The 10,716-nt window shown below is 50.4% G+C and overlaps 1 protein-coding gene across 1 annotated transcript in view; it reads right to left on the bottom strand.

The window, feature by feature from the left end:
• CACNA2D4 (calcium voltage-gated channel auxiliary subunit alpha2delta 4) overlaps window positions 1-9,576 on the bottom strand; it is a gene marked incomplete at both ends in the record, with an annotated part of 131,319 nt that extends 121,743 nt beyond the window's left edge. The window contains 2 exons of the mRNA XM_081997832.1: window positions 4,073-4,154; window positions 9,488-9,576. Coding sequence (XP_081853958.1) covers window positions 4,073-4,154; window positions 9,488-9,576 — 171 coding nt within the window. The remainder of the gene's footprint in view (window positions 1-4,072; window positions 4,155-9,487) is intronic.
• Window positions 9,577-10,716: the final 1,140 nt, after the last annotated feature.

The raw sequence follows: 10,716 nt of genomic DNA on the forward strand, positions 1-10,716 counted from the left end.
GTTCCCACCTCCATGAAATTTAGCCCATTGGAGTACACAGTGTTGCATTACTCACTGCTAGTGAAACTATATTAAGAGCGTGAAAGACGTTCCTTTCATCTTCACCCAGGAAAATGTCTTGACTGAACTTCTTTAATTTGTCTGTTCTTTGCCATGTAGTTATTTGTAGTGCTTTCTAGTAATTTCATGGCTGGAGCCAAGCCCTGCTGTCCTTTCTCAGCTCTATCCACTGGGGAAGGCAGTCGACACCTCAGCTACAGAAGGGAGCAGGAGGTAATTCTCAGAAACACTTATAATGCATCATTAACACGGTAGAAAGAGTTAAGTTTTGGGTCTGCTGAAGTTGATGGTGTTTCTGTCACTCAGAGGCAAGCCCTGAGAAGCCCAGAGCCACCATGGTATCCTCCTGGCATGGCTGCCATCGGTGGCCCCAAGCCTTTGGTCGCTGCCTGGCCAACTGCAGCAGCAGGACTGTGGGAAACAGACCTCAGAAACCACAGGTTCAAACAAGAAGCCACAGGTCCCTTATCTCTGGGAGATGCTACTGCCTTCCCCCTACTCAGACTTTCACATTGCCTCTTTGCTCTAGCTGTATTGCCTATTGCCCTCAGCTGTCCTAGACCCTGGCCAGCATTTTAATACAGATCCACCATCTCCGAGCCAGGCTGATATGCCAGAGAAGTGCACAAGCTTATCTTAACCTCTGCTGCGTAATGGTCAAGAGCATACAATGAATGCTTCAGCCATCAAACCAAAACCACTCTTTAGCTTTTGCCACCTCTGTGAGGTTTAATTTAATGATATCTTGACTGCTTGGGACAGAGCGCAACCTCGGGGCTTTCTCAAAGCTCTCTGATTCAGGGTGAGAACCTGCCCTTGGGGATTCAGAAGATGTCTACTGGTTCACCAGGTCTCTGGGAGCAATAAAGCTGGTAAGAAATTGAGTGTTTGGGTTAGCAACATGATATTAGGTTTCTTCTGGTGGGAAAACCAAAAAACCCCAAAGAAATCCAAACAAACCAAAGCCACAAAAGGAAATTTATGCTAAATATTAAAGAGAAGGTTTACATGCAAACATTCAGTAACTGAAAAATTATGGCTCTCAAAGCAAAAATAAGCTAGTTACTTCAAGCCTATTAGGCACAAGGGAGACATGAAGTCAAATTTGAAAGGTGCTTTTATCTCTCAGTTTGTATTTCCTCAAAGGCAAAATGCCTGTCGAGTTAAACAAGCACCAAGGAAAGAATCGTCTGGGCTCCCTACCCTTCTGCTGGTCTGCAAATACTCATGCACACAGAAATATTTCATGTGAAAAAGAGGCAATGGCCCAGGAAGAAGAAGGTGCCTGTGGAGCATGTGTGTTTGGATTTCCAGACTTGGTACATTTGGCCCCCCAGGCCTGACTTGCCCACAACCCGGACTAGTGCAGTGATCTACATAAAGCCATTCGGGTCTGCCACGGTGCATCTCACGGGGCATGAAAATGTTGCCTATTAGTAAAACATTTTTCTTTTACTGTAGCTGTATGTAAATGTCAGAGACGCAGAGGGAGACCTCCAGGACGGTCCCTGCTTTGAGATGCTGATTTGCAAGAAGGTGTCCGACCCAGTGCTTGCTGAGGAAATGGAGACTGAGAGAAAGACTGAAGAAGTGGGTGCTGGCTGGTCCTCCCCAGTTTCCCTTATTTAAGGGGACGCCCCGGGACCATTTCCCTCATCCCAGGGAAACAAGGGGAAATGAAAGAGCTCAAGGAGTGGAACTTGGGGGGTGAAAGGTAAATCTGAGCTCTTTAAACTGCTTGAGTAAAGTTAGGACAGGGCAGGGCATACATTTAGGAGGTGACTGCTGGAGAGTATTAACAGGTCAAGGTTGGATCAAGCTCATCTGTACCTCCTGCTGGAAGTGGTGACAGTGACTCACTGAAGGACATTTTCCCTCCTGAGTCACAGGTGACACTGTGTGCCACTCAGGGGTATCCAGAGACTGTGCAAAGCACGACCAGTCTGTGCTGCATCCAGGTCCCAACATGTGCAAGAGCAGACCAGACGCCTTCCCCTCTCCAACAACAAAACCATGTGGACATGGACTGGGGCAGGTAAGTGCAATTAATTTATGAGGCTATTCAGACCACAAGGGAAAGATAGCTCTGCTTTAACTCCCCCTGACGTGAACGCTAAATTGGATTTGGTAACATTTCAGGCTTCTTTTTCATCAGAAATCAGTTTTCATTGCTTCTAGTGAATTACACCAAGATCAGATAGAAATGTAAATTTTTGTTCAAGATCTGGTTGCCATGGTTGTCTTTTTTAGTGGTACTATAGTAGCACCTACAGGTCCCATATAACCCCTATCCCAAAGAGATCAACATCCCAAAAGTCAACACAGTGAGGACAGAGGGAGGTGAAATGACCTGGTGCAGCATCTCCGGAGGACCAACACAGCTATCTTGATGTGCACCTCTGTGCTGCACCTGCCGTCCTTGGCCTCCACTGTTAACTTTTGCAATACTGGTATTTTTATGCTAAACCCTTTTCTGCTTAGTCCCACTGATTTTGGGGCCTTAAGGAATGTGAACTCCCTTAATCTGTTAGTAGAACTAGCCACAGAAGCAGTGCAGATTGGCTGTGTTGAAGCATACCCATACAGCATCAGAGATACCTGACTACCAAATAATCCCAATCTGCATCTCTTGCCCACTGGAGCTCAGGTGCCCACCAGAGATGCCTCAACATGTCACTTTGCCTCTGACAATCATTGCTTGGGGACCCCATGGAAGAATAGGCAATGCAAAAGCATCATCAAAACTGCTAAAACCCAAGCTTTTTCTTGTATTGATATTGCACCACATCTGCCTCATGATTAGGACATGAAGTACCTATATCAGCACTGACAATTTTTTATTGCAGGGTGGCACATTCTTCCTAAGAAGAGCTGATGGTCAGTATAGACCTTCGTGATAGATGCTGAAGGCCTTTCTTGGCCAAACCTAGCAAAGGTGATGCTGCAGGAGCATCTCCCTTTCTCCAGGCAGAAGGCAGCATTGTGGGGACAGGGAAACAGAGGGCTGAGCTGCAAGGCAAAGCAAATAATATCCAGATCCTTTCTTGCACTGGGCTATGGGTGTTATTAGTAAGAAGAGCACAGAAATCAGACACCTAGAAGGCCTAAGAGGCAATGCATGGCTTGTTGAAGAGAAGAATCAGAGAAAGAGTACAGAAAAGGAACTGGACGGCCACGTGAGGTGGAGAGGGGACAGCATCCCTGCAGATGCACTAGCAGCCACCAGGCCCCCCGAGCAGCACTTGGGAGGTGCTAATTCATCCAGTCTTGCTGCTGCCCTGCAGAGTTCACAGAGCCCGAAAAAGGAGCAGCCGTTCACCTCTGACTTCAGGAATCGAGGTACCAGGGCAACTTTTCTACAGCTGCAAATGGGAAAATTTACTGAAAGACCCTGGAGCTACACCCTTTAATGCTGTGGTTCGGTGACCCAGCCAGGCAGGCGAGGGAGGCAGAGCTCTGCACCTCTGGAAGACCACAGCTTCCAGGGCACCTGCCTCAGAGACCTTGTCCAAAGCAGGGTTTTAAAGGCACAATTCAAAGTAGTGTATGAGTTACCGGAGGAAGACAGATGAGGAAACAGAAAAAACCAAGAGTTCCAGCTGGAGAGCTGCAGAAGGGGATGAAGGGGTGATGATGAGCCGGTGAGCAGGAGGAGAGGGACTGATATGCATTAGGAAGGGAGGAATGAAGGGTCAGTATGGAAGGGCAAGGAATGATCATCAGAGGGGAAACGTGAAGAGTACTGTTAAAAAGTATTTTTTAAAAATGGGACAATTTAGATGCCATTTAGCCATGACTAATGAAAGCAGGAGAGGCATTACATGGATCCCTCCCTCCAGTGCATAGAGAATGGCCACAGGGGATTACTCTGCTTATGGCTATGAACCTGCATGGTTTTGAAACTTAGCTGGAGACCTGTGTGTTTTGCTTTCTTCCACCCCAGGGGGAAACCTTGGAGGGCTACATGGGGAAATGATGCGAAGCCAAGGGAACACTCACAGCTTTTGCCTACCTTCTGCAACAGGAGGGAGCCTGAATACTTAGTCATGATGGAGTACAGCTCCCCACCAAAGGCATCTGCCCAAGACTTCACCCTAAAAAGAGGAGAAAAGGAAAATCAGTGTTGTTAATTCAAAGTCAGCAGAACCGCTTACTTTTTCAGACAGGGAAAACTCCACCATCCTGAGTATGACCTCCCCCCACTGCTATTTCTCTAAGCCCCTATAGTGACAATGCTTTCTCTCCAGATTGTTAGCAAGAGAAGCAGGAAACAAGTGCTGCTTTTGGACATTCTGCCCAGAACATCGGTCAGCAAGGGCAAACACTGAGTTCTGCTGGCCTCTGTCACGACGTTTTGACTCAGAGTGCAATTTGCCTTGCCTAACTTTAGAGGTACAAAAGATGTACATTTGGCCTTAGACATAATCTGGTTTCCTCTACTGTTATTAAAGTGAAATAAATAGCCCTGCAGACACCTATTTGTCTTCACTGACCGCAGATGGAGCCTGGGGTGAAGGGCTAGACACCTAATGTCAAGACTGCTGAAGAGAAATAAGTGTCAGACCTGAAAGAAGTTGTCAAGTTTCACCCCTTGGATTCAGTTCCTAGAGCTGCGTGGGGCAGAGACTAACGAGCCAGACGAATTCACTGCTCTCAGTGGGGATACTACAGCTTGATAATGCCAGAGTAGATTATGCACCTCATCGTTGTAAAACACTACTCACGTTTGTGCCATCCTGTAAATAACTGACGATAGCAATACCACATGGAGAACATAAGGATGTTGAAGAGCAGCCTGAACACTGAGCCATCCAAATCAAAATAGATGGCTCTCAAAACTGACAGAGCACTTCATCAGAAATCTGTTACATGATTCACATTAGGCAGTTCCACCTACACGCAGTTCCTTCAACAATGATTCACTTAGGAGAGATTTATTTCATGGAATGAACGTCCTTCTCCTCTTACCAGAATACACTACTTATTTATGGGGTGCAGAGCCTTACCTATGGCTTCCAGCAGATTTCTTCCAGTCCTAAGCAAACTTTAGCCTCAGGACCTGATTTCCCAGTACATTGCACCATTTTTGTGGCAGAATAATACACCAACACAGAGACAAGCTCTGGACTAAAGCCAGCACAGTGATGGTGGAATAATCGCAACAGCTAACTTTAGCCTAGGAAAGGCTGTTTAGGCTCTCCTCTTGCAAAGAGCGACAGATAGGCAGCTATAGGGGATGATTTAGTGCACACATAAGGCTGCTACTGTGAACCATACCTCTCTCCACTGCCTATAAAAGACATATAATGAGAGAGTGGGTGCCCTTTTTAATCACTCCTTAATTAGCAATGAGGTGTTCATTTCTAACCACTGAATGTGATCTAGCACCAGCTGAAGTCAATAAGAACAAGACTTCTTTTTTTTTCCTTTTTTTTTTTGACATTTTGCTCTGCATCTTATTTTGACAGCCAGAACTTTTACATCTGCATTTCATTCTTAGGAAAAAAAAAAAAGGGGGGAGTATTTTCTAGGAGACCAGGATTTACTGCCCCATATCAAAGCTATTCTAGCAAGCCTAGAATAAAAGAGGAAAGCAGAAAAAGGGACCCCATGGGATGCTTTCCTGTTTGTTGTAGTGACTAATGCGTTCCCCGAGGTATGAGGATCTCTGAATCAACATTTAACTTGATGCCCATCTGCTGCTGGGCATACTTTTTTTATAACTTTTATGTATGAGGTGTTTTGTGCTGATATTAACTAATATTCTCCAGTCTCCTCACCATTTACTGTGGAAAGAGAGAACCTAAACATGAAGTTTGGGATAGTGATTTTAGGAGGGAGGTTTATTTTTACCCCATTTTGCCCCTTCAAAAAAATGAGCTGTACGTGATCCTGGTCTTTCTGTTTTGTGTCGTGTCTGTGGCCGTGCATCTGCCCCCGTTCCTCCCAGCCCTCATAATGTTTCAACCTGGCAGGGCAGAAGAGTCTGTGGTATTAATTTCTGACTACGGGGTATGGTTGGGCAGCTTGAGCAGAAAGATGTTATTATCGAGGTCAAAGGACCGCAATAGGAGCTTAGCAATGATCCAGAAGCCAGCCACAGCCACAGTTTCATGGAAGACCCAGCCCTGCTGCTCGTGGAACCGCTCGCTTGTAATGTCCTTCAGTCCCCGATGACTTGGGATTCACGCAAACAGGGAAAGGGAAGGTCAGGTTTTAGCCTTTGAGGCTGTGGCAAAAGAAGCCAAAATACGTGAACCTTGAAACTTCCAGTAACAATAGAACTCGAGGGAAAAAAAGGTCGAGATTTGCGTAATGTCACAATTTCTCCGCGGGTGGGCGGGGTGTGGGACGCTCGGCCGGGGAGGGCTCTCCCAGACCGCCCGAGGCAGCAGCCCCGCAGCCGCCTCGGAGCTGCCGCGCCGGCTCGGGGGCTGGTGTCCCTGCCCGTCCCCAGGCAGCTCTGCGAGGCGCCACGCTGCGAACCCCACTCGCCTTGGGAGAGGGAAAGGGCGCGAGGAGGAGGAGGAGGAGGAGGAGGAGGAGAGGAGGAAGGAGGTGCAAAGGCCGGGGGGAGCAGAGGGAGGGCCCGAGGCCGGCAGCTTTGGAGGGCTGGCTGGAAAGTTAGGGGGCAGAGAGGAATGAGAGGGCACAAAGGTCCTGAAGCCCTGCGTGGGTAATTAAAAATATATGGTGATATTTCAGGGAAGTTCGAGAGGAGGCAAGTGAAGAGGCAGAAATATGCTGTCATTTACATATTTAAAAGACAATTATTTGCCAGGGAGGGGAGTGACCTTAGAGTACTGGGAGATTAAGGGCAGCCTGCTGAATTTAAATAGGTTTCTTTATTTTTTTCATAAACAAGTGAGAGAAAAGGTCAGTTTAAAATTCATCAGGTTGAAGAGAAATTTCATCTAAGGCTGCTGGCTCCACGAACCCAGGAGCAGATGTACAGAGGCAGTAGGGGCAGCCTAGAGAGGCCATACCAGGTTGGTCTTCTCCTTTCCCACCAAAATTTCCCGATGTTTCCGGAACCCCAAGAAGCAAAGGCTGAGCAGCCAGCCCCAAATCCTCACCAGCTTGCAAGCACTCCTGCCCATGCCGTGGCCAGCTTATGAGCAGTGCGGTGTCCAGGAGGAAAGAGGAGGTGATTTCTGTGCCGAACCTGCACCCCAGGCATGTTGCTAGTAATTGACTGAGCAGATTTTTGCATCCCTGGAGTTAAAGCCGAGTGAGCTTTGCAAAGATGTGAATAAGTTGGTGATGAACTGAGCACAGTGCCACAAAGCCAGGCGTGACTTGGGGACCAGCAGGGGCCAACTTAGCCTTGTGTCACGTAACTGTGATTGAACCCAGCTGGTGTTTAAAAGCCTCTAGTTTTGTGTCCCCAAAATGTCCCTGTGTAATCTATGGAGCGGGTCCATTTTCTGTTGACTTACTCCCTTTGGTCCTCTGGCCAATGTGTTCTTCTACTGAAATTTCATTCAAAAAGGGCAACTTCCGTGTTTTAGTCAAATTCATGAGTGGATTTGAAACACCAGAGATTAATTCAGCTGTTGGTCTGGTTTTGGTACCAGGGGAGAAAAGCTCTTTTTCTATTGTTTATCCTTTATTCTTGTACACGAATAAGTTACAAATTGTGCAAAGTGACGTAATTCTTTTTTCAGTAGTATCGGGCTATCACGTTATAACCAAACACATCAGGAAAGGATTTGGTCAGAGATTGCCTGCCTGTAATCCCTGCAATTGTATTCAGTGGCAAAAACAGCAGAAAGGACGGGCTGTCTTCTTAATGCCACAGATTTCAAGGCCAAAATGTATTTACCCTGGGCATGGAAAGTCGATTTTTATTTTATGTGGTTTGAAATAATCAGAGGTTGGATTTTGTTCTGTGTAACCTCTGCATCCTTTTTGTGAAACCCCGTTCAGAAGCACTTTGCTGAGGAAAGGCTTGATAGTGCAGCCGAGAGTAAAGTTGGTGGCAAAGTTTCCTGAGACCCCCCCTCCCCGCGCCCCGGATAAAGTCAGCGCAACGCTTGGTAACCACGCAGGCCGTATTCGTGAGCACATCTGCAAAGGGTGGATGGCACTCTTTGGATGCAAAACATTTCATCAGTCTCAGGAAAGGGCTTGAGCTGGCTTTGGTTGGCTTAGCGGCCGTATCTCCTCCTGAAACTCGATGGCAGTGTTGTCTCCTCTCCGGACTAACCCGCTGTCCTGCTCGGCCAGACCTAGCCCACCTCTGGAGAAGCTGCCCCACAACAACTTTTAGCAACCACAGTGCTGACATTTTTAATCCTTAAAGGATTTAACTTGCCTAAATCAGCTTAACAAGGTGAGGTTTTTATAAACTGGGTTTGCTGGGAGCCGTTCGCCTCCCGGCGGACTGCCGGGGCGGGCCGCGCTGCTGGCGGGCAGCTTTCCAACGCGGGCGGGAGCGGGTGCCCCGCAAACCCGCACCCAAAAGAGGTGCATCGAGACTCCCGGTGTGCGCACGAGCACCCGGACCCAAATGCGGCGCAGGCACGAAACGTGGCTGTTTATGCTTGGTGTGGCAGCTCGGCTTTGCACCCCTGTGCTCCGGAGCTCTGGGAAGGGCTGCTAGGCCCTTTGCAGTAAGGCAGGACAAGCAAGAAAAGGAGCCGTGGCCTCTTTCCCCGCTTTAGCTCCCCTTGCTAACGTCCCCTGGCAGCCGCGCGCGTGAATAAACACGTGTGTGTATCACCCGGGCCGCGTAGGCACGCGCAAAGGCTTTTTCCAGCCGTCGGCGTACCGGACCTGTGCCAGAGATGGGCGCGCCGGAGCGGCAGGCCTTGCGCTGCGTGATCGGGGTCTCGCGCGTGCTGGGGAGATGTCATGCCGGCGCCCCGCGCGCGCGCTTCCCGAGGCCGGATCCTGACCGGCGCTGTGCGTTCCCAGGGTGTCCCCAGCAGGCTGCGAACCGGCGGCGTCTGCTGGAACCGCTCGGCTAAACTGGGGAGCTGCTAAACCGGGGCCGCTGGTGTCGGCCTCCGTGGCTGAACCGCCGCAAGTTGCACCAGCAGTGGGGTTTTACGAATGTGTCTTTAAATTGGTTTTGCCTTCTGCTGCCCAGCGCATTAAGCAGAGCATTAATAGATGTCAAAGTGCTTAACTAAAGCAGATGAGTATCGTCGCTGTCCTGCTTGGCGAATGGGGAAAACGAGGCGTTGCATCCGCGCTGGACCCGCCTGCTGAATTTGTGGCTCCTGTGCCCGTGTCCTCTCCCGGGAGCCACTGCCACTGTCGTAAGTAAATGCCACCCCCCTGCAGCGACGTGCCCCACCGGAGGAGCCTACGGCCGTGGTGCCGCTGCCGCCGGGGAGGCATGCTGACCCGCCTGCCCATGCCCATGGCATCGCCCACTCCACGCAGGAACGCCCCATGCCCGAGAGAGGGGAACACTTACGTCTCCAGCGGGATCTTCGTCTGGGCCCTGGCGGAGGGCAGGAGGCAGAAGAGCCAGAGCACCATCCACGGGACGGCCCAGGGCCCCATCCTCCACATGCCAGCCATCAGCAAGGGGACCGGCTGGCGGGATGTGGGGGCTCCCCGCCCTTCCTGCTGCCTCGGGGGGGGTCCCCCGCATCCCCTGCCATGCTGCCAGGCCGGGTGCCCTGCTGCTGTGGGGCAGAGCCCCGGGGTGACCCCGGCTGCCTCCGCCCCGGGGACGCCGCCCCTGCTGCTGGGCGCCGTCAGGGGTCTCCGGCGCAGGGCAGGCGGCCAAAAACCCGCCGGGCACCCTTGTCGGTGGGCACCCGCCGGTGCCGTGCGTCTCTGTGTCCCGAGGAGCGGTCGTGCTGGGAGTGAGCTCCGCGCCGGGAGCCGCAGTGGCTACATAATCCCCCACCAGCCCCTTAATCCCTCGCCCAGCAGCAGCAGCCACAGATTTAGGGAAGTGGAGTGGAATAAAATCACCCGGGATTACTCTGATTCCTGAAGACGGGTCTCGGCTTCTCTGGGTCGTCCCTTCTTTAAAGGGGTCACATCCATACCCCCAAAACTTCCCCCCTGGCGTTTGATCTCTGTCCGGCAGGGCAGCCCTGTTGCCCCACAGGATGCTAGTGGGTCACTCCGGCACCATCTCTTCCCCGCCCGAGGACCTGGGGTTGGGACCGGGAACGCGGGGTGCATGGCGGGCTCCTGCAGGCACTGCCGGGTTCGTGCCGTGCCACCGGCCGGTGCTGAGGTTTGCAGAGGAGCGGTGATGCCGGGCAGAGAGCCAGCACCTTGGCAGCGTCCAGCATGGGTCCTGCTGAGGCGCTCGTCTGCCAAGCCATGTCTGAAGACCTCACACAGGTCCTAGAGGAGAGGAGGGAAAATGGACAGTGAGAAGCCAAAAAAAAAAAAAAAAAGACTCTGCTGGTTAACTGATCGCCTCCTAATGTGAGCAATTATTTATTAATAGTCAAACATCTCCCTTGGGGCAACATTCAGTTGAGATTGCCATCCCCTCGTCTGTGCCTGGAGACCAATGGAGCAAAGGAGCCCAATGGCTGAACTTGATGAATAGCGGCAAGCAGCAAACTGCACGCTCGGATGAGGGGCACGCTGTGTAAGCTCATTATCGTCGTGAAAAGTATGAATTATAAATAACTATAGATATGGCAGTGGAAAGATTATAAATGACTAGAGCGA

Source organism: Phaethon aethereus (assembly GCF_964289735.1).
Source record: "Phaethon aethereus genome assembly, chromosome: 1".
Lineage (NCBI taxonomy): Eukaryota > Metazoa > Chordata > Aves > Phaethontiformes > Phaethontidae > Phaethon > Phaethon aethereus.